General features: G+C 40.5%; 1 protein-coding gene across 2 annotated transcripts; it reads left to right on the top strand.

Annotated features, from left to right (window-relative positions):
* The first annotated feature begins 220 nt into the window (after positions 1-220).
* On the top strand, positions 221-17,804 carry DUSP11 (dual specificity phosphatase 11). Of its 2 annotated transcripts, none has more exons than XM_053890834.1 (9): positions 221-468; positions 2,141-2,216; positions 5,110-5,241; positions 8,880-9,003; positions 13,064-13,124; positions 15,616-15,662; positions 15,939-16,014; positions 16,246-16,428; positions 17,332-17,804. In XM_053890834.1, exons 1-9 carry the CDS (start codon positions 368-370, stop codon positions 17,525-17,527), a joined length of 996 nt encoding a protein of 331 aa, XP_053746809.1. In that variant the 5' UTR covers positions 221-367; the 3' UTR covers positions 17,528-17,804. The 2 variants fall into 2 exon arrangements, with proteins under 2 accessions (XP_053746809.1, XP_019297511.1); XM_019441966.2 differs by having other exon boundaries at positions 222-468; positions 16,243-16,428.
* The last annotated feature ends 6,400 nt before the right edge of the window (positions 17,805-24,204 follow it).

Raw genomic sequence — 24,204 nt, 5'->3', positions numbered from 1 at the left:
GTAAGCAGTTGGAAAATACCTGGAAGAACCACACAAGGAACTGGGGCACTGGGACTTAACCCTCATTCCATGTCCTGTACTATTTGAATTCTGGTGTCTACATGCTCATCGAACCTGCGCTACCGACCCCCAGCTTAGGAGGGCACTGTCGCTCTCTGACTCCTGTTTACTACTCAAACTTCTCCGTCAGCCAGCGTGGTGACGTCATCACGACTGTCGGTGGCGCGTGCGCAGTTGCAAGGGGCCTGGGAACTGCGTGGGTTGCTGCCTAGGCGCTTCCGCTCCGGGATCTTGTTCTGGCACCGTAGGCGCTGGACTGGCGGCTTTGGCTCTCTTGCTGTTGGGTGGGAGGCATCTTGGGGCCTACATGAGCCAGTGGCATCATGCCCGCGGCGGCTGGGGCCAAGGACGCGCGTACTCTGGACGTCGCTCCACCAAGAAGAGGGGCGGAAACCACGTCCCGGAAAGGTAATCTGCCCTGGCCCCTGGGCGTGGCCCTCCACTTGGGCGCTCGGCGGCCTGGGCTCCATGTCTTGTGGTCTCTTACCTGTATCTGTCCCCGCGACGCGCTTGGCCCGTCCACCCAAGCTGGGAGGCATGGATCCTCACGCTGCTCCGCCCACAGCAACTGGGTTCTGATTTCTCCCCCCATTCCGTTAAAAGCGAGGCTCTGGCCATTGCTTCTCTGTTAAAATGCACAGGAATGGCTTTTCAAGATGGGACTGACTGCCAGTGTCGGGGACACCCCTTAATTACCAAATTGGAGTCTCCCTCAGTTCCTCGAGCTGTGTTGTTTTGACACAGCAAACGTGAGTAATGAGGACCAAGTTTGAGTGGAAAAAAAACCACCAGTACATCCAAACTTTCCTCCGAAAAAGTTGATTTATATTGTTTCCAGCAATCACAGAGGGCATAGGTTTGCTTCCTAACACGTTTCATTTGAAATAGCTTCTTCTGTGCAAATGATTAATTTTAAGACTTTGCTCATGTGTGCATTGAACTCTTTTATTCCTTGAAATCTTCCTTTCCTCCCATCTCCTACATCAAGTCCCCTTCATTTTATCTCCTGAATATCTTTACTCTGTCAGCATCCTAATACAGAACTTGCCTGATCTATTGCGGTTAGGTCCTAAGTGGTGTACGTATATCTAACTCTTGTCTCTTTCCAATCCATTCTTCACACAAGAAGTCTTGTTATTTATTTTTATTTTTTTAAATTTTAATGTTTTTTTTAATTTATTCTTGAAAGAGAGAGCATGAGCGAGGGAAGGGCAGAGAGAGAGAGGGACACAGAATCTGAAGCAGACTCCAGGCTCTGAGCTGTCAACACAGCGCCCGACGTGGGGCTCGAACTCATGAGCTGTGAGATCATGACCTGAGCCGAAGTTGGACGCTCAACCGACTGAGCCACCCAGGCACCCCACAGGAAGTCTTTTTAATAGACTAGTTGGACTATTGCCCATAAACATCAATCAAAAACATGGTTTTAAGAATAAAAAGAAACTCTTTACCATGGTCTTTAAGAGTCTGCAGAGACTAGACTCTTCCCTTGCTTTTCTAGCCCCATCTTGTGCCACTTCTGTCCTCGCTTTCTATGCTTCAGCTATACTGAATTCACCTTAGTTAACTAGCTCATCCTACAGAAGTCAGCTCAAATATGACTTCACTGTGACTCCTAACGTTATTAAGTGAAGTTCACAGTCCCTTTTCTATCAGGTTTTCTTTTAAAATGTGAACTTGAAGTTCCCTACTGACTGCATTTGATGGCACCAGTTGTGTAAGGACTGAAAATAAACTGTCAAGTCAAAGAATTGAATTTAAACTTTTAATCAACAGCTATACAGTAATGACACCAGAGTATTCAGGACTGGGCTAGGTTTTATCGGGGATACGAAAATACTGGACAAGTCTGGTTTTCGATGTTCCTTATTTGTTGAGACCTGTGCACTGTTTTGTTGCCTGTGTCTAGAAAAGTATAAGTTGTTACTAGGTGGGGTTGAGTCCATGGAACAGCAAAATTCAAAGCAGGGAGAAGAGGGGAACGTCTGTGTGGGCTATGGTGTCCATTTACAAGGAGCCATCATTCTATGCTGGGGTACAGGCTAACATAAAATTCGGCTAACAAAAAATGTATTAATAGGTGGAAAGACTATCTTCCAGTTGGACAACGGATGCCTGGGACTCGTTTCATTGCTTTCAAAGTTCCTTTGAAAAAGGTAAGCAAAAGTTAATTCAGTATTCTTTCACAAATCTGAATTCATGATATAGAATGCTGGTTCTCAACCCTGACATGCTCCATCTTCCCTTTTTTTTTTTTTTTTTTTAAGTTTTTATTCATTATTTTTTATTTTTATTTTTTTAGTAATCTACCCAGTGCAGGGGCCAAATGCATGACTCTGTGGTCAAGAGTCGCTTGCTCTTCTGAGTGAGCAGCCAGGCACCCCTCCATTTTCCCTTTTTAATAACAAGTACGTTGTGTATCCCCTTTAGTATCCTGAAATAGTTATAGTTAAATACTACTTCGCTACTTAATTTTAAAGAAAAAAAGTCAACCTATGCTCTAGTTATAATGTAAACACTAAATAAGATAAAGTAACTTACAGTAAAGTAATATGTAATTAATTTCAATATGTAAATGTTTGGGCATGACTATATTAGAAATAAAAAAGTAGTTGGTTACTTGCAGCATGAATACAAACACTGCAAATGCAGACCGATCTAGGTGGGTTTTACTGCCTGTCAGAAATTTCCATGATAGTGAACAGCTCTTAGTAGATTTTCAAATAAAACAAAGTGCAATTTTTACGTGACTGAAACGTGATTACTATCTTGGAAAATGCAATGTACTTTAAAACTCTGCAGAAAACCTCTTGTGTTTATTTGTGAAATGGAGTTAGGTTCTAAGGCTTAGACAACTATGCGCAGTTTTTCACCTATATGAGGTGTTGAATAGGACATTCAAAAGTCATTCAGGTGTGAGACACATTTGTAGGACTGTTCTGAATTTGGCAAGATTTCTAGCATCTGTGACCCCCATTTACTAAATGGTAGACTACTTCACTCCCATCATCATAACTAAAAAATAAAAAGCCCTTGATTAGCAAGGTCGCGATTTCAGCATGGAAACTCTGAAAACTGTGTCTTTGTTAGAACTGAGGAAGGAATAGGTGAGGAAAGCATTTGACCAATATAAAAAAGGTAAGAAGAGACTCATGAAACTGCCCGGCATAGCATGGATTGGTTTCTGGAAAAGCCACTTTGAATGTGTTGAGATTTTATTTAATTTGTGACTCATAGGTCAGGGTTCCTTTTTCATCTACTGTGTCAGTTCTTCTGCATCTCTGGACTTAAAAACTAGTCTTCTCATAAAGATAATCTTATGGCTCTTATTCACATCCATCAACACCAAGCATAATGTTTGGCATATAGTAAACGTTAACAAATATTTATTGAATGGACATTCCCAGCCCCCATTTGGAGCTGCTGCGAATTATCTCCTATATTCCTCCTTTTCTCTGTGCAGTTGTCCTGATTCCTCAACTCCTTACCCAATGGTCTCTAAAAGTGGATTCCCGAGCTTCCACAAGGGCCCCTGCTTAGCCCCTTGCCTGAAAGTACACCAGCAAGGTAGACAACAGGAAGACTCTTCTGTTTCCCTTCCTCCACACAGCCACAGATCTTTCCTGTATGATGTCATGACAAAAAGCCTCCTCCTAGCTCTGTATACTCAGGTTATCTGGCTCAGCATTGGGATTGTTTAGGCACTGTACAGGGGATTACAGAGCTGCATACCCCCCCCACCCCCCCCGAGTGCAGTTCCTTTTCATGCTGTAGAGTTAGGCAGCAAAACGTGACATTGAGTTCCTGTGTGTTTTATGGAAGTCACCCAAAGAAAAGCAGTCACTTGACAGTCACTTCTTATGCATACTGGAATATGAAATAGAGTATGTCAAGTGTCACATGAATGCCATGGCAAGAAATACCTAGGAATTCAAAGGAGGGGGAAATGGTAACAGACAGGAAGGCTTTCTAAAGTTAGTTGTTGTTCACATGACTGGACAGGATATTTGATTCATCAGCTCCAAGTCTGCAAGAAGCTTACTGGAGAGATTATATGCCTCATTGTAATTAATATACTCTTCAACACTTTTACAGTTTTACATGGAAGACTTAATATCATCAAACTGGCAAATCTTCCTAAGTTAACTTATTATAAATTTAACATCATCTCAAATAGATTGATTCTAAAACTCATAGAGAAAAATAAACCTAAATAGCCAGGAAAATTCTGAAAAAGAAGAATACTGGGAGAAGGGGATCATGGAGCCCTGTCAGATAGGAAGCTGTGTTAAAAGTGTTGAGCACAGGCAATTTTTAGGGCAGGGAAACTATTCTGTGTGATACTGTAAGTATAAACACGTGTCGTTATTCTTTGGTCAAAACCAGTAGACTGTACAACACAAAGTGATTTGTAATGTAAATTGTGGACTTTGAAAACGACATGTCCATGTTGGTTCATCGATTGTAACACATGGACCTTACAGGTATGGAATGTCGATGGTGGGAAAAGTTGTGTGGGGTAAAGGAGAGAGGGTGTAAGAAGAAACTCTACTTTCTGCTCAGTTTTGCTCTGAAGCTAAAACTGCTCTAAAAACTAGTCTATTAATTTAAAAAAAGTATGTGACTGACATTTGAATAACCAAACAGATCAATGAGCAGAGTAGGTGAATAAGCCAAATATGTAAAAGAATATTTAGCAATAGAAGCCACCCTTCATATAGAGAAGTATTCAGGAAGTATTTAGAAGTAGTTATAGATGCGCCAGGTGGAGCCGAAGATTTGCTGGACAGAATTGATGCAGTCTCTGCCTTCTGGCAGTTGCAGTCTGGTTAGGAGATCAACATGAGACAAGTAAACACAGAAATAAATACATAGAAATGAGCTTACTTTCTCCCGCCTCATCTCTGGAGGAAAAGATTGTAATCTAGCTTATAAATTCCAGCAGAGTGGAAACTTTTCTTTGAATCTCATTGTGTGTTAGCATCACAGGGCTTGAATAAATGGAAAAGGATTTTAAGCACATGTTTGCTTTTTCTTTCATTCTAACAGAGTTTTGAAAAGCACCTTGCTCCAGAAGAACGTTTTTCCCCCTTGGATCTTTTTAACAAACTCCAAAAACAGAATGAAGAACTTGGACTGATTATTGACTTAACATACACTCATCGCTATTATAAACCAGAGGTAAATGGAACCTTTAACTGAAAAGGACCGACTTTCCAATACGATAATAATTCTTAGTAATTCAGTAGTTATCATCTTACACTAAGGTGAATCCTGGCTTATTTTCACGGGTAATAGTTCAAAAAAAGGAAGTTAACGGTTTCCTTAAGTACATATTTCTAATTGGTGTCTCAAAATGAGATTAAAGACATGAATTGAACTGTAATGTTGGCTCTGTGTGTCTTAAGAAATTCTATAAGCTTCATGTTCCATATTTTGAAAATGAAATAAATTTTTAGTAAGAATAGCAGCCTAAAAGAAAAGAAGTAAATATCCACTAGCACTTATTTTAAGCAGTTGACTGAGCGTGTAAACATCATGGTAAAAGACCACTATTAGCTCTAAGTTTTATGCTTTCCTTTCCCTAATATCTCTGATAAAAAACAGAACCCCATATAATCTGTTGGCCCATGTGACATATCAGTGTGAGGGAATTATCCTTCTGACCAATTTCATGGCCTTGGACGACAGTAACACTAAACGTTTATTAATACTTGTAGGGGGCCTGGGTGGCTCAGTCGGTTAAGCATCTGACTCTTGGTTTTAGCTCAGTTCATGATCTCACGTTTTGTGAGTTCGAGTCCCGCATCGGGCTCTTTGCTGGCAGTGCGGAGCCTGCTTGGGATTCTCTGTCTCTGTCTCTCTGGCCCTCCTCCCCTGCTCATGCTCTTTCTCTCTCTCAAAATAAATTAAAAAATTTAGAAAATAGATTTGTAAAACAGTTTGCCATCTGAAAAGTACTTTTACATACCTTATCATAGTTAATCTTCACAACAGTCCTTTGCTGATGAAGTATAGTAGTTCTGGTATCTGCTGAGTGCTTGCTCTGCGCTAAGCTCAGAGGATAGATGATCACAACTGCTTATCTTACAGATGATGAATCTGAGGCTCAAAAAAGGAAGAATTGACACTTAAATTCAGTTATTCCTGTTTTTGTGTGTGTGTGTGGCCAGTTGTACGTAAATATCATTTTAACCATTCATAAGTGTCTAATTCTGTGGCATTAAATACATTCACAACATTGTGTCACCATCATCGCTGCCTATAACCAAAACTTTTTCATCATCCTAAACAAAAACTGCACTCATTAAACAATCATGTCATTTCCTCTTCCTGCGGAGGTAACCTGTATGCTACTCTCTGGAGTGGAACCATACAATATTTGTCCTTTTGTGTCTCACCTACTTCACTAAACATAATGTTTTCAAGTTTCACACATGTAACAAAATGTCATTCCTTGTCACGGCTGAGTAATATTCCATATTTTGTTTCTCTCTTTACATGTTGATGCACACTTGAGTTGTTTCCACCTTTTGGCTACTGTGAATAATACTGCTGTGAACATTGATGTACCAATAGTTGTTCAGATTCCTGCTTTCACCTCCTTTACATGTCTAGGTAGGAGTGCAGTTATTGGATCATATGGTAGTTCTATGTTTAGAAACCTTTGAGACCACCAAACTTTTCCAGTGTCGTTTTTTGCATGTTTGTTTCTTGGTTTTAATGTTTTATTATTTATCTTTGAGAGAGACAGAGAGAGAGAGAGACACAGAGACAGCATGAGCAGGGGAGGGGCAAAGAGAGAGGGAGACACAGAATCTGAAGCAGGCTCCAGGCTCTGAGCTGTCAGCACAGAGCCTGATGTGAGGCTTGAACTCAAGAACTGTGAGATCATGATCTGAGCTGAAGTCGGACGCTTAACCAACTGAGCCACCCAGGCACCCCTCCAGTGTCATTTTTTAAATAATTACCACAACTTTTAAACATACACAGAAGTAGGCATAATACTGTGGGCATTCATTGTACACCCATGAACTCATCCAGCTTTAATCTTTATTAATTGATGCTGTCGGGTTTCATCTGTACACCTTCTGGTTTCACCCCATTCCATATAATTTTGAAGTATATCCCATGTATTATATAGCATATAATTTCACCTGTACATTTTTTGTATATATATTTAAAATATACGACTTTTATTCCTTACTGTCATTATTTAACATCAAATATCCAGTCAGTGCTCAAATTTTCAGTTCTTCTAAATGTCATAAAAATGTTTTTTAAGAGTTTGAATTAAGGGGCGCCTGGGTGGCTCAGTCGGCTAAGTGTCTGACTTCGGCTCAGGTCATGATCTCATGGTTTGTGAGTTCAAGCCTTGCATCTGGCTCTGTGCTGACAGCTCAGAGCCTGGAGCCTGCTCTGGATTCTGTGTCTCCCTATCTCTCTCTCTGCCCTTCCCCTGCTTACACTCTGTCTCTCTCTCTCTCTCTCAAAAATAAATAAACATAAAAAAAGAAAAAAAAGTTTGAATTAAATCCAAATAAGATTCACCCTTTGCTTTTGATTATTAGGTCTCTGAAGTCTTATTTAATCTGTAAGTTCTCCTTCCATGTCTCTCTCACATACTTTTTTTCTCCCCCCTTGAGTTTTAATTTTTGAAGAAACCAGTTTGTTCTGTCTAGATTTGATGATTTCCTCCCCATGTGTTAACATATTCTTCAGTCTTTTATTTCCTGTAAATTGGTAGTTGGACCCAGAGGCTTGACCAGATTAGACTTATTTTTTATTTTTTTTTGCGAGACAGTTTCATAGGTTATGATGTGTTCTTCTGTGGAGACCGACCTGTAAGTGATTATCTTTTTCTGTGGTATTACAGTCACTGATGACTGATACCCACATGCATTAATTCATTTGGGGCTTCAAAAATAGTGAATTCTGTCCCTTGTTCATTTATTAGCTGGGCATATTTCTATTGAGAGAAGCTTCCCTCATCATCTGTATGGTTGCCTAGTTGTAGAGGCATGTGCTTCTTTCCTTTTATTTAACAGGTGTCAAAATAATGAGTTGATCCACTAATATCCTCTGATGGTGACCAGTGAGTTTTATTTATTTACTTTTTGTACCATTTTGGACTTCAATGAAGTTATTCTCCTTGAGGCACAAATTGAGGCCCGATCTTTGCCCAGTTGGAGCTTCTCTGAGTATGGCTCCTGAATATGACATCAGTTGTTTGTAGGCTTTTTCTGTGATCAGAACTAGGAAATATGTGTTTGTTTTTAATATAAAATAAATCATAGATTCATGCTGGTACTTCCCATTTAAAGTCAGAACCATAGGATTTTCACTTAACCTCTTCTTTTATTGGTATCTAATTTCTCCTGCCCCTGAGAATACCAGCTCTCAACAGTGCCTGAAATTTGCTCAGTCTCACAGTTCAAATCCAAGTTTTTCTGACTCTGTTCTACTATTCTACTTAAATCACAGCGGCTTTATGACTCTCAAAATACAAAATATTAAGTAGAACTATTCATATAATTTTTAGTTTTTATGCATTCATTTAAATGGACTTGGCTTTCAGTTTTGTATCCTATTGACTACCCATTCTGTAGGTTTCATTTCTTTTCCCCCCATTCTGTAGATTTACTAAAAATCAGATGATACTTCCTGGTTGAAGCAGCTTGGGAAAAAATGTCTTTTTTATCAGAATTACTGATAAACTATGTTTATTGTAACCTCTTGGTTTATATTCTGGCTTCTCTAATTTTTAATTCTTTACTTACAAATGAAATAATATGCATTTTCATGGTTTTGCCTTATAGGACTTACCAGAAACTATTCCTTACTTAAAAATTTATACAACTGGGCATCAGGTGCCTGATGATGACACTATTTTTAAATTCAAATGTGCTGTTAATGAGTTTTTGAAGGAAAATAAAGACAATGGTGAGTTTGTTGTTTTTTTTGTTTTTTTTTTTTCCCCTCTTACTTGAACATTGGTATGCATATTGAATGGGGTTGGAATTTTTAGTTTTAACGTTAGGCCTGTTGTGTTTGATAATGTTAAGGTAGAAACGTCAGATGGTGCTAATAGAGTGAGCTTTTCCTTGTATGGTCACAAATAAACAATTTAGTTTGAAAAGTAGTTTTAATGAAAAATGTGAACTAGCTTACTCATCTCTTTAAAACTTTTGAATGGGAAATACATAATAAACACATTCTTTTATTCATTGGTTCAGAGGTAAGAGTTGCGGGGGAAAGGTTAAGAACTGATGTATTGCGTCAAAGCGTATGGGAGTGTGGCTTGTGTGACCTTACACTGAAAACAAGGGGGAAAAAATCTCAACGTCTTAGGGTCTATAAAAGAGACACCAGGGGCGCCTGGGTGGCTCAGTCGGTTAAGCGTCCGACTTCGGCTCAGGTCATGATCTCACAGTTCGTGGGTTCGAGCCCCGCGTCGGGCTCTGTGCTGACAGCTCAGGGCCTGGAGCCTGTTTCAGATTCTGTGTCTCCCTCTCTCTCTGCCCCTCCCCCACTTGCACTCTGTCTCTCACTGTCTCAAAAATAAATAAACATTAAAAAAAAAAAAAAAAAAAAAAAAAGAGACACCAAAAGGAAAAGGTTTGGAATGAGACAGACCCCTACAGGCAAAGCAAAGTGCATCAGTGCAGTGGCATCCTCATCATGCATATTTAAGATGTTTCTGCTGTTTTTCCACTTTGGATACAACTGAGGAAGGACACTACCACCTCTTATTCAGACAGGAAGAACTTTAAAAGGCTGGTGTTTCGTATTTCTGCTTTAAGATCTACCTTACTCTGTTGAAAATAGATCTTATTAAGCTATTAGTGTCTTAATTTTAAGGATACACTTAACTATTTCCGGCACCTGGCCATCAGAAAGAATGTGGTATTTGCTATATTTTAAGACTGAGGAATCTTTTGTCTTTGAAAAGCCACCGACCTGCAGGAAAAAGTGTTCATTTTGTTCTCTTTCTAAATTTAGCTTGAGGAGTGTATGCTTTATTACATAAATATGACAGTAAATATTCCACATATGTACACATACACACACAAACAGGAAGTAGGGGAGAAAGAATAGAGATGCAGGTGAGAAGATAGGGGCTGGGAGATGACAGATAGAAAGAGACAAGAATTTTAAGATAATTTTTCACACTGTAACGTGGTTGCCTAATGCAGGCATTAGCACTTAAATATCTTAAGCCTTGTTCCCAGATCTTCCCTGTACTTTAACTTTAAAACTTCATGGGCTTGGCCTTGCTTCTGACAGCCACGTCATTTATGGAGGAGGTAAATAATCTGATTTATATTAACTTATGTCAGAAACATGACTGTGTAAGATGTTAGGGTGCAGCGGCCAGCCTACTCGCTGCTTCAGGGCTCCTCTGTGTGGAACTGTAGATAGTATTCCATCTGTTCTGCGAGGGTTAGAAGATCCGTATGAGTACACGTGAACACGTTTGTAAATCTTGTTTGTTCACGTGTTACACCATGTTGGTCTTCTGCCTGTATGGTGCTGACTTCACTCTGCTCTCTGCTCTAGCAGTCTTGGGACCTTGTTTATGATCCATTTTGTCTACCTCTGTTCTAAGCGTCCCCTCCCACAGATTCCAGGCTCCCTGAAGAAGAGGAGGACACTACACTGTCCACCCCCTAGAACTGGTAGAGACTCAGAAAATAAATGGAGTCAGTAAACACTGAGGTTTGTTGGTAGGGCATGGGATACAGAGGTGATAGCATTCTCTGTTCATTAGAAACTTCCCTAGGAAGATAAACATGTGGTAATTAAGACAATGGATTAATTATAACAAAAGAATTAAGTGCAACAGGAATATGGAGGAGAGGTTGAGGAAGGCCTGACCGAGGAGACAGGAGCATTTGAGTTGGGCTGTGGGGAAGAGGACTTTGCCAGAATGAGGAAAGGACAGCCCAGGTTTGGGGAACAAGTGCAAAAGGCACAGGGCGTGAACTTGTGCCGGGGAGCGGCAGCCTCTGGTGTGACTAGAGGGTCGTGTGAAAGGGTATAGAATTCATATGTTCATTTTCAACAGGTATTTACAGGACACCTTCGAAGTTGAAGGCACTGTTCTGGGAAGCAGGAACAGAAGAAAGCTCTTGCTCTTTTATGCTTTGCGTTCTAGTGGGGGAGAGGGATAAATAAGTAACTCTGAAATGTCAGATGGTGAGAAGTGCTTTGGAAAAAAACAGATAGGACACAGAAGTGAGGGAATGTGTTGGGTGATCAGGGGAGGCCTCTCTATTAAGATGTCATTTGAGTAGAGCCTTAAAAGGAGTGAGGAGCCATTGGATATTTGGGGGGTGGGGGAGACAGAGTATTCCAAAGCAGAGGGAATAGTAGGTGCAAAAGTCCCTGAGGCATGACTGTGCCCAGCATGTTTGAGGAATAGGAAGGAGGCCAGTGTAGCTGGAATGCGGAAGGTGTGAAGGCAGAGCAGTAGAAAATGGGATCTGGGAGGTTGGCAGGGGCAGGAAGAGGTGGGTCACGTAGGTCCTTGTAAGTCCTAGTTCAAATTCTTGTGGGCTTACGGTTCAGTTGGAGAGCCAGGTTGATGGTACTGTTTATGAAGAGTTCTAAATGCTGTGTTAAAAGTTTGGGCTTTATTCTGTGCTAAATGGAGGTTTTTCAGCAAGGGAGCAACCCTGCGAGTTTGTATTTTAAGTTAACATCTTCCATATGGAGAATCACTTGAAATAGATGAGATTTAGAGGTAGGGAGGTGGTCACCCAGGCAGGGGAGGCCATGTGCTTTCCTACCAGACACTTCCTAGTCACAGACATAAATTTTGCCGAGATCAACTACACGTGATTGTTTTTTATTTAACTTCTTACATAGTTTAAAAATTTTTTTTTTAACATTTATTTATTTTTGAGACAGAGAGAGACAGAGCATGAACGGGGGAGGGTCAGAGAGAGGGAGACAGAATCTGAAACAAGCTCCAGGCTCTGAGCTGTCAGCACAAAGCCCGACGCGGGGCTCGAACTCACAGACCGCGAGATCACGACCTGAGCCGAAGTCGGCCGCCCAACCGACTGAGCCACCCAGGCGCCCCCTTATATAATTTTTTAAATGATGGACTAAGAAATACTGTGGCACAGTTGGAAAAATCTTAGACTTGATCCTAGTCTTTGTTCTCTCTGCCTGCTGTGCAGCTTGGCCTTACATCTCCAGTTCTCACTTTTTCTTTCTTTTTTAATTTTTCTAATGTTTAGAGAGGGAGAGACAGACAGGGCACAAGCAGGGGAGGGGCAGAGAGAGAGAGGGAGACACAGAATTGGAATGAGGCTCCGGGCTCCGAGCTGTCAGCACAGATCCCCACGCAGGATCCCCATGAACCATGAGGTCATGACCTGAGCCAAAGTCAGTCACTTAACCGATTGAACCACCTAGGCACCCCCGTTCTTGCTTTTTTCATTGGAAAATACTGACAGTGCTGCTCAACCGGGGGCTTCACGGGCACATAGACTGTGGCATGTGTGGAGCAGCAAATGACAGAGGAATGGAAGCGCTTTGGGAACTCATGAGTCCCACCCAAACTATTCTTTTTAATATTCAGCATCGAAAGTAAAGCATTCCATTCATTTCACTCAGAAACAAATTTCATTTTTCTTGTGGCCTGTTTTCTTTTTCACTCCCGTTTTCTATATTTAATCAGTTACTGATAGGCATTCTAGATTAAGACAGCTGGGTTCGTCTTGGTGCCATTTTACCTGACCAGGCCATCTCCAGTTTACACGACTGCATGTAAGAGGGGTGAAGCAAAATTTCCCAGACCATGAATTTTGACTTTATGTTAGATGATTCTTTATTAGTGTGTTCCTAAAATTACTCACTCCTCATCAGTTATTCCTTTTCAGGGTAGTGGTAGTGCTATGGTAACTAATATATGGTACTCTAAAGAAAATTGTAGAACTTGTTTTTAGTGTATCTACATCACCTATTTAACTCTGTATTCCTTGTTTTGTAGACAAACTTATTGGTGTTCATTGTACTCATGGTTTAAACAGGACTGGCTATCTCATCTGCAGGTGAGTTGCCAACCCCAAGAGACAGACTGTGTTTAGGTTGCTTCGTGTACAATAGTAGGTGCAAGCCAGTTGCAAAAAATACAGTCAGCTTTGAAATGTATGAAATAGAAAGAAGTCTTGCTCCCCACCCAAAGATTACCACCAGTAATAAGTGAATATGTATTTTTTCAGACTTTAAAAATGCAGACAGATAATAAGCATATATGTGTAATTTAACGGTATAATATTTAGACATCCTGTTTTATAATATAACATGGTGAACATCTTCCTGTGAAAGTATTTGGGAACCTCATTCTTAAAATTTTTTTTAAAATGTTTATTTTTGAGAGAGAGAGCACAAGTGGGGGAGGGGGAGAGAGAGAAAGAGGGAGACACAGAATCCAAAGCAGCCTCCAGGCTCCGAGCTGTCAGCACAGAGCCCGATACCGGGCTGGAACCCATGAACCACGAGATCATGCCCTGAGCCAAAGTCGGAGGTTTAACTGACTGAGCCACCCAGGTGCCCCTCATTCTTTTTTAAAGGCTGTATTGCTTTGTTTACTGATGAACATAAAAGTCAGAAATTCTTGATATTTAAAACATTGAATTATTGAACATTCCTATACGAACAAATTTGAATATATATGCTATTTTTTGAGATAATTTTAGTCAGAATGGAATTTCTGAATCAGAAGTTGATGCTTTTATGCTTTTTGAGGACTGCTGCACTGGACTGACTTCTATTTGTTCATTCAGAAAGCACTTACTGAGCATCTGTTATGTGTAAGCACTGTGCTAGACGCTGGCAGAAAGACTTGAGAGACTTGACTTGGCCTTCGGGAACTCTAACAAGTCTAGAGAGAGAATAGACATGCAAGAATCACACAAATGCATGTGGAATTACAACTCTGACAAATGCCAAGAAGGAGAGGGACATGGTTCATGGAGGGCATATTAATAGGGAGGATTTGACTTTAGCATGGAGATTACAGAAAGTTTCTGTGGGGATGTTGGAGCTGATATCTGAAGGATGATGAGGTATTAACCTATTAGGGACTCTGGGGAGAGAATTCTGGGCATAAGGAACAGCAAGGACCGATAATAGGAAAGCGTATGCTGTGTTGGAGGAACAAGCCAGAGAGGCTGGGCCATGGGAAGTATGGTGTTAAAATGGAGCTGAAGTTCAAAAAAAAAAAGGTAGCGGGGAGCACCTGGCTGGCTAAGTCGGTAGAGCAAGTGACTCTTGATCTCGGGGTCATGAGTTTGAGCCGGAGGGGCACCTGGCTGGCTCATTCAGAGGCGCATGTGACTCTTGATCTTGGAGTCATGAACTTGAGGCTTACGTTGGGTGTAGAGAGATTACTTTCACTTTTTTTTTTTTTTTTTTTAATTTTAGAGTGTGCAAGCAGGGGGTGGGGGCAGAGAGACACGGAGAGAGAATCTTAAGCAGTCTCCACACTCTGGGGCGCTCAACGTGGGGCTTGATCTCGTGACCCTGAGCTGAAATTTGGATGCTTATCCGTCTGAGCCACGTCGGCACCCCGAGATTACTTTTTTTTTTTTTTTAAGTTTAAAATAGAGCTGTAGGGGCATCTGGCTGGTTCAGTCAGAAGGGCATACAACTCGATCTTGGGTTTGTGAGTTCAAGCCCCATATTGGATGTAGAGATTACTTAAAAAAAGGTTTAAAATGGAGTGTGGGGAGGAACTAGATCATGCAGGTCTGTGTTTAAGGTTTTAGACTTGATCTTCAGAGTAATCGAAAACCATTGAACTTTTTTTTGTTAAGGGTGTGGAGAATATAATCAAATTTGGATTTTCAAGTGATTATTTTGCCGAGTAGAGATTACACTGCAGGTGGAAACAAGAAGATAGGTTAGGCTTTTGTAGAAACCAGGGCATGATGGTAACTTGGACGAGGGTGTGGTGGTCATTTTGGTAGAAAGATGTGGACATATTCTAGAGATACTCAGGTAATATCATCTTTAGGATTTGTGGGTTGAAGATGAGGGTGAGGAAGAAATGGCTGACAGTGGTGGTGACTCCTAAGCTTCTGGCCCTTTACAGTTGGTTAGATAGCATTGTTTAGATACAATGTTAATATTTTTCCCAATATGTTTTTTCCTATTTGTTGGTTCCTAATAAATACTCTGTCACATTAAGTAAGTCTTCTGTTTCTAGTATATAAAACATTTTGATCAAAAAGGACTATTGTATTTTATCAGATGCCTTTTTAACAAGTACCAATTTGGTCCTGTATTTTCTTCTTTCACTTACTAACTAAATTGTTAATTACATTAATAGATTTTCTAAAGTTGGGTCATCCTTGCATCCTTGGAATGAAGTCTTTTTGTGGTCATAGTATATCATTCTTGAATAATTATTGGATTAGATGTGCTGATACTTTCTTAGGGTTTTTATATCTGTATTTGTAAATGAAATTGGACCTCTTTTGAATAAACTTGATTTCTTTCTTCTTACATATAAATGACTCAATTATGTTGTTTTGTTAGATATTTGATTGATGTAGAAGGCATGAGGCCAGATGATGCAATTGAATGTAAGTATGAGTGTTGTCACTATTTTTCCCTTTTTATAAAAGTTGAAGGTGGAAATGTAGATGTATTTCTCAAATTTTGGAAAAAAGAAATGTTTGTAATTCATTTGCTGTGACATAATACAGTCTTTTGCCAAAAGTTTATAAAGGGATGTATCTGGAAATAGTGAGGTATTAACAGCTTGAATAATTCGTCAGTGGATTTCAGCTTTGATCTACTTTCTCTGTAAAAGACTTGTTTTTTGTACAGTTATTTCTAACAGTTCATCCACTCCTCAGTATTCAATAGGTGCCGTGGACATTGCTTGGAAAGACAAAACTATATTGAAGACCTTCAGAAGGGCCCCATCAGAAGGTACGTTGCATTTTTTATGTGAGGTTTGTGGTTAGGGAGATATGTTTGTAGATTATTTCAGCTGTACATATCCACTCTCCCTGAGGCTTACTTACTTGCTTGGGGAATCTAAACAAGGAGAGAAGTGGGGGAGGATGGCATTGTTATTTTCATGGACCAAAATGTAGTTACTAAATTGGCTACTAAATTTGGAAACCAGTAATACCGTGTGGAAATGTTCTCTTTGAGGAGTTGGGATTCCAGTGTATCCAGATCAAGTGGTTTTGAAGCCGCAACACATATGATGGAACCAGTCCACACCACTATTAAGTCTGTTAACCAAGGACAGAGGTATAACCTACATCAGACCCAAGGCTATCCAGTACCTTCTTGGCATTTCCACAGCCAGACCCAAGATCTGCAGCAGTCAGTAAGGTATCTCTTCTGTCTACTTTTCTGGAATTGAAATAGAAATTTATATCATAATTTAGTGCAAACACATAGCAATGGTGAGGAATTGATGTTTTCTGGATGATCAGTGTCAACCAGGAGGTATCATTTGCTCCATATTTTGCATTTAGAGCTGAAAAATCAAGTACAAGATGGGGGAATATGTGACTTTTCAGAGGCAGTTGAAAAATGCCTTAGAAAATTTCATTGATTCTAAACTTCGTTTAAGCCAACAATTTGATGTGATTACCAAAAAGGATCTTGCATTCTTAGGCTGCATTAATAGTGGTAAAGTTTACAGAATAAGGAAGGGTGTTATTTAAGAGTAAATACAGATTATAGAGAAAGTAGTGAAACTCCAGTATGATATATTTACTGATCTTGCTTTTGAAACAATTAAACTTCAATCTTAATTTTCCACATTTGTTACATGTCCCATAATTAGAATTCTATACTTTATAACTAATTTACATATGTATTTAAAGTGAAAGCAGCTTCCTGTTTTTAAAAATAAATACCTTATTCTGTCTCATGTCAACTCTGCCAGACTTGGGGAGAAAGTATTTGATTAGAAAAGTGTGGGCATTTATCTGTGTAGGGAAAGTGGAATGGCTCCTGGAAACCTACCATGTGCCAAGGTGTTGTGGTAGGTAATTTAATTACGTTGTCTTAATTTACCTTGAAAACAACCCATGAAGATGGAAGGTATTGGCTCCATTTTATAAAGAACTAAGAAATCCAAAGATTAAGCAACTTATCTGCTAAGGTTATACAGGTAGAAAACAGTAGAGCCAGAATATCTATGTATTATTTTATAAAGCTTATTATATATTTTATTAAACTAATAATAATTAATTGCTTTTTTGTTTGTTTGTTTGTTTGTTTAAGAAAATTTTCACAGAATCAGAACGTTTCCCAGAGAGGCCATATCCCTCCTCCTGGGCCCCCTGGAGAGGACTATTCACAATTGAGGTACTCTTGGAATGTAATGCCAAATGCCAGTCAAGTAGCCCAGAATAAAAGGTGGTATCCTGGCACTTACTACGGACTATCCTATCCAGCCTATTGTGGATGGACCGAATGACACAAACCTATCCTGGAAATCTCTCTGTGGATAGAGCAAGACTGAAGACAGCTGGAGTGACTTTTTATAAGATCAGATCAAATGAGGTTTATAATCTGCTTCATTCCTCCCTCATGTGTTCAAACTTAAGGAAAAATTACATTGATACTTACCTCTTTGATGAGAAATTTGCAGTATTTACAACAGTAAAGGAAATAATCTGTCATTCAGTCTTAAGTTTTTTTAAAGAAGATGATATTTTAGAACTGATAAAGTAATAAAGAATTTCTCTCGTGAATTATTTTTCAAAAATTCTGTTTTCTTGGGGTGCCTGGGTGGTTCATTTAAATGTCTGACTCTTGATTTCAGCTCAGGTCATGATCTCACAGTTTGTGAGATCAAGCTGTGTGTTGGGCTCTGTGCTGACAGTGTGGAGCCTGCCTGGGATCCCCCCCCCCCCCCCCCCCCCCGCCTCTCACGCTCTCGCTCTCAAAATAAATAAGTAAAACTTAAAATTCTGTCTTCTTTATCCATGATTTCCTTCTGACCAATTTTGTGATAGGAGTGTATGTGCAGAAATTTTTAGTGTTCTTCTCATATTCTATTAATGACCCAATCATTAAGGGTATCTTTTTTTCCCCCTAACTGTTCAAGATTTCTGTTACCATCTACCTAAGAGTCCAACCATCTCCTTAGAACCTAATCACTACTTGAAATTAGTAATTGTATTTTTGTGATTAGACATTTCTTTCTTTGGAAGCCTGTTGTAGGATTTGACCAACTTCTTTCACTGAATTGTCAGATATGCCATCTAACACAGGAATGGGTAAACTTTTAGGAATTGACTATCAGTTGGGCAAGAAACTGATTGAGAAACCAGAATGCTGGGGAATTTGCCTGACAGGGTAATTGTTATCTACTGAGTAGAACTATTTGGAAAACTGGAAAACTTTTATAGACCATAAAAGTTCTTTAATGAACAGAAGAGGATACAACATTTAAAGCCTGAGATATAGGAAAATTTGTAGACGACAAGCATGGCTCCTTGTGTTATTGCTTCTCTGTTGAACATAAACCTACTGGGATCTTTTTCCACTGGCCTCACAGCAGAGTGGTGCCTTGATCTTGACTTCTAAGTTCTTTTCCGCTGGTATACCTCTGGAACATGCAGATGGATCACTTGGGAGGTGTTAAATATTCTGAGTTGCAAAGAAGCCAGAGACCTTAGTTTGCTCAAGAAAGTGCCTCACTAACATGACATCCAAGCCTCTGTAGATACTTGGTGAATACCTGGGCGACCTGGCTTCACTTTTTTAAAGCCTCTGACTTTGAAGATTTGTATCCTAGAATGTCTCGTGCTGCATGTGATAGGTATTTTCTTTATGCTCTTTTACATACCAACATGTGGAACCTGACTCTCAGGAAGTGCTCTTCTAGTTCAACCACTGCCCTGGCCCATGTCTAATTAGCTCAGTCGGGCTGCTAACCTTCATCTAAGTGATGGCTCATGACAGGTTCCTGTGCCTGACACATGTAGTTCTTCTTGCTAAAAGGTTATTCTTGCAGAATTGTTCCCCAGGATACATCATGAAGGCTCACTTGGACTGAAATTGGAGCAAGACAACTGGTGAGGCGTGAAAGAACAAGCAGGGGCAGGTATGGGAATCCAGCTTCGCTGATAGTTTTCCTTGGAAGCAGTTTCTAAGGAGGACATTGCCAGCACAAGTGCCATGATTATAAGCACTGCTACCTTCGAAACATGTGACCCTATCATGCCCTCTGTCCCCTTCCCTTTCAGTTGTCAACATGGTTTGTTAAAAAAATATATATATATATTAGTCTCCGTTTGCTATCTCATGTCTCATTCTGCACCACACTAGAGTTGTGGCTTCCACTCGCACCGCACCATCGTTAAGACCTCTGGCAAAAGGGACCAGCGACTCCCTTTTTTTTCAGAGGTCTTCAGGGGCCTTTTAAGCTTTTAGAGTTTTCATTTTTATTTTTAAAAAATGTATGAGTAGTTTAAAATTCAAATAGTTCTGGGGTACCTGGATGGCTCAGTCAGTTAAGCATCCAACTCTGGACTTTGGCTCAGGTCATGATCTCGCGATTCGTGAGTTGGAGATGGTTCGTGAGTTTGAGCCCTACATCAGGCTCTACGCTGACAGCACAGGGCCTGTTTGGGATTCTTTTTCTCCTTCCCTCTATGTTCCTCCCCCTCTTGTGCCCTCTCTCTCTCAAAATAAATAAATAAATTTAAAAATTAAAATAAAAAAATTCAAATAGTTCTACTGAGATTACCATGGAAAAGGATAGTTCCCTGTCTGCCCTACCCCTGGCTATCACTCCCCAAACACTGAGTAGTTTTGCATTATCTTCTAGTATTTGCCTCCATGTTTAAATACTATGCTTATTTAGCCACTTGTTGATTTTTCCATTTGTGATACTACCTGTTACCCTCCCGCTGTGGAAGATGAGGATTTAGTTCGTGCACATCACTTACCCACATGCACACTTCTAGTCCTTCATCTCTTCAGTATATTTCCCAATTTATGGTTCAGTCAATATTCCAGGTTCATGTTTACTAGGCAGCTGTTGTTCACCTCTGAGCCACAGCATGCCGGGATTCTGTTCCTCTCTTCTATAGCTTCTGTCCTCATTTTGCCTCGTTTGTTTGCTTCTTTTCCCTGCACCTCTTACTGGTTCATCCCCCAAATCCCAACACCACTGTAACGTTCTCATACGGATATGATAGATGCAGATCCTTTTTTGCTTGAAATCTTTCCTGGAGCCCTCTTGGTCTTTTCCAGGTTGGATGCTATATTCATGTGCTCGGGCTGCCTTAACAAAGTACCAGACTCGGCAGCTTCAACAACAGGAATTTATTTTCTCACGGCTCAAGGGGCTAGACATCTGAGCTCAAGGTGCCAGCAAGGTTGGTCTCTTCTGTGTTTACAGACAGCAGTCTTCTCCCTTTGTCCTGGCATGTTCCTCCATCTGTGACTGTCCAGATTCCCTCTTCTTATAAGTACACCAGTGGTATTGCATTAGTGCCCATGCTTATCACCTCATTTAAACGTATTACCTCTTTATTTATTTTTAAATATTTATTTATTTTGGGCAGAGCACAAGTAGGGGAGGAACAGAGGGAGACAGAGGATCATAAGTGGGTTCTGTGCTGACAGGCTGACAGCAGCGAGCCCAATGTGGGGCTCGAACCTACAAACTGTGAGATCGTGACCCGAGCTGAAGTCAGACACTGAACCAACTGAGCCACCTAGGTGCCCTGACATATTGCCTCTTTAAAGACCCTATCTCCAGGGGCACCTGGGTGGCTCAGTCAGTTAAGCATCTGACTCTTGATTTCAGTCAGGTCATGATTTCTTGGTTCATGAGTTCGAGCCCCATGTTGGGCTCTGCACTAACAGTGTGGAGTCTGCTTGGGATTCTCTCTCTCCCTCTCTTTCTGCCCTTCCCCTGCTATACTCTGTCTCTCTCAGAATAAATAAACATTAAAAATAATAATAAAGACCCTCCAAATCATATTCTGAGGTCCTGAAGGTTAGGGTGACTTCAACATTTGAATTTGTTGGGAATGGGGGGATGGCACAACTCAGCCCATGATGGGAAGTTTGATAGTTCTCTATATCTGGAGCATAGCTGTTGTCCCGGGATTTCTTTTCACTGTCATTCTGGTCATTTCTTATACCCCTCTTTTATTTCCTGGGTCCCATAGCTGAGACTTTCATGGTGCACTTCCCTGTTTGGGGGAATATATCCCTCTATAGCTTCCCAGGGAGAGTTAATGGGATGTAAATTTTTCAAGACTTTTGCATGTCTGAAATGGGTTTTATTTTATTCTTCAACCCCGTTGATAATTTGCTAGGCTATAGACTTGTATGTAGGCACTTTTAAATGCATTTACTCATTGTTTCCCACATTTTGTTGTTGCTCTTGAAACCCTGTGTTCTGATTCCTGAACTTTCATTTGTGACTTGTAATTTTTCTCTGTGAAAGCTTTAGGATCTTTACCTCAAATGTCCTGAAATTTCATGTTTAAAAATGTGGGTTATTTTAAAATTTGCAACACTATATACTTAGTGAGCCCTTTCAGCCTGGCAAGTTGTATATATCAGTCCTGGGAAATTTTCTTTCAGTTTTATCCTTTCTATTTCAGGAACTTCTATTAGTTGAACATTGGATTTTTTTTTTAATGTACCTCCAAATTAATTATTCTTTTCCTCTTATTTTCCATTTTTAACTTTTTGGATTTTTTTTTTTAATCAGGAGAATTTCTTCAGCTTTATCTTCTACCTTCCATATATTATGTTCTGAATGCCTTTTTTTCCAAGCACTTTTTTTTTAAATGAACGTATTCTCTCTCTTCAAAGTTATCAATTATTTTTAGGTTCCTTCTGTTTCCTGAATCACCTGTTTTCTTTTTGTTTGTCTGTTTGTTGATGCCTGTCTCTCATATTAGAGGTGTTATTGAAATATTTGGTGACCTTTGCCCATCTTTTTGTACTTAAGATTGAGGCCCTAGCACACCTGGGTGGCTCAGTTGGTTGAGCATCTGACCCTTGATTTCATCTCAGGTCTTGATCTCAGGGTCATGAGTTCAGGACCCCTGTTGGGGTCTGTGCTGAACATGCATCCTACTTAAAAAAAAAAAAAAAAAGATTGAAGCCCTCAAAACTGATGGCAGCTCTGGTTGTCTCATGGTGGAGTTGTAATAATGTCAATTTGCTTTTTGTTTACTTTCCCCTTGCCACACGCATTTAGATTTTATTTTTCTCCATTTGACAATAATTTTATTGCTCTCTCTCATCTACCATTTGGTATCTCTCCCATTCTCTTGTGAGTTTTTAATCAGTAAAAATTTCTTTACTTTCATTTTGGGTAGGAACTATAGATACAGATAGGAGTTCAGTCCAGCCAGTATAATGAGCCTCTGTTGCCAATAAAACTGGGTTTGGGGTTAATCCTCAGTCTGGTAAGCTTGATTTTTATGCATTATGTCCCAGGAGCATGGGCCATTGAGCGTCCTAAGTCATGATTTGGCCCTGTAATGTCAGCCACAAGCACTCTTGATGTGGAGGGAGACCCCATCTAGGAACCTGTCTGAACCACCTTTCTAACGTAGTTCTAACAACTGCCCCCAGAATTATGTCCTGAAAACAAGCTCATTGTGTTATTCCCCTTTTGGAAATTTTGGATGGTCCTGGCCTTTGGAGTCCACGTCCAACTCCCTGTCAAGGCCTTTTGTGATCTGACTCCGAGCTGATTTTAAAACCTCTGCTAGGGGCGCCTGGGTGACTCAATCGGTTAAGCGTCTGACTTTGGCTCAGGTCATGATCTCACAGTTTGTGAGTTCGAGCCGCACATCGGGCTCTGTGCTGACCACTCAGAGCCTGGAGCCTGCTTCAGATTCTGTCTCCCTTTCTCTCTGCCCCTCCCCCACTGGTGCTTTGTCTCTGTGTCTCTCAAAAATAAATACTAAAAAAAACACAACTCTGCTATATTCTACTCCATTCTTCAGTGTGCAATTTCCTGAGTACATTCTGTTGAACATTTATGGGTACCATGTCTTTGTCTTCCAGGTTGTTCCCTTGCCTGTAATGGCTTTGCAGCGTCTATAAGCAAATCATTCCCTTTCTTGAAGCCCATCTCAGTAAAGTCTTCTCTCCCAACTCTACCCACTATTGAATCATTCCTTTTCCTACAAGGTATCTTGTATCACTATTTAGCATTCATTTCATTTATATCTCTTGTTACATGACACACAGGTTCCAAGCAGTCTCAGATTCCCTCAATCCCCTCTTCCTTCATGAAGGTGCCATCTGGGGGCACTTGCATGGCTCAGTTGTTAAGTGTCTGACTCCTGATTTCAGCTGAGGTCGTGATCTCATGGTTCATGAGTTTAAGCTCCGTGTCAGCTCTGTGCTGTCGGTGCAGAGACTGCTTGGGATCCTCTCCCTCTGTCTGCCCCTCTCCTGCTTGTGTGCTTTCTCTCTCCCAAAATAAATAAATAAACTGAAAAAAAAAAAAAAAAAAAAAAAAGAAGGCGCCATCTCCCTCCTGGTCCACACTCTCCTTTTTTGCCTTGCCAGCAAACTTTATTGCATTCCCTAAGCTACAAGAGCCCAAGTTACACTGGGCCTGCACGGCCCTTACAGCCTCTACACCAGCCCTCTCTCTTATGTCATTTATCCACTTTAGAGTTGCAGGAGATGCTATACTGCAGGCCACAGGATCTGGCTTTCTGAGCTGCCACGAAGGGATCAGAAGAGTGGAGGAGTCAGCTCCCACTGTGGGGAGCCTTAATTAATGGAACACAGAGGACAGGAGGGAGCCTGGCAAGCAAATTTCCCCCTCCTTTGTCTCCTCTGTGGACTACCGTCAAGAAAAGTTTTCCTTTCAAGCCTTCCAGAGAAGTCTAGCCCACGGAGTGAACACATATGCCAACAACCTGTGTGTCTTCCGGCTCACCGTGAAGTCTGCCTATACGGCAGTCCATTACCTCACATTGCTTTGCCTCTTTCCTTGCTTCACTTCCCTTTTTTCCTAACCCTAACAGTCTGTTCGCGCATATCCCACATAAAACATCAGCACTTTAATCCTTGCCTCAGGTTTTGCTTTCCAGAGGACCTAGGTAAGATACTCAAGCATTTGTTAATAAATTTGGCAGTCACAGTTTC

Source organism: Panthera pardus, unplaced genomic scaffold, assembly GCF_024362965.1.
Source record: "Panthera pardus isolate Hobbes unplaced genomic scaffold, ASM2436296v1 HiC_scaffold_25, whole genome shotgun sequence".
In the NCBI taxonomy this organism is placed as follows: domain Eukaryota; kingdom Metazoa; phylum Chordata; class Mammalia; order Carnivora; family Felidae; genus Panthera; species Panthera pardus.
This window is presented reverse-complemented; position numbering and strand designations above follow the sequence as displayed.

Coding starts and splice junctions, on each gene's coding strand:
- DUSP11 (XM_019441966.2), top strand. CDS start 368: ATGAGCCAGTGGCATCATGCCCGCGGCGGCTGGGGCCAAGGACGCGCG. Junction 5,242..8,879: donor ATCGCTATTATAAACCAGAG/GTAAATGGAACC, acceptor TTTGCCTTATAG/GACTTACCAGAAACTATTCC. Junction 9,004..13,063: donor GAAGGAAAATAAAGACAATG/GTGAGTTTGTTG, acceptor CTTGTTTTGTAG/ACAAACTTATTGGTGTTCAT.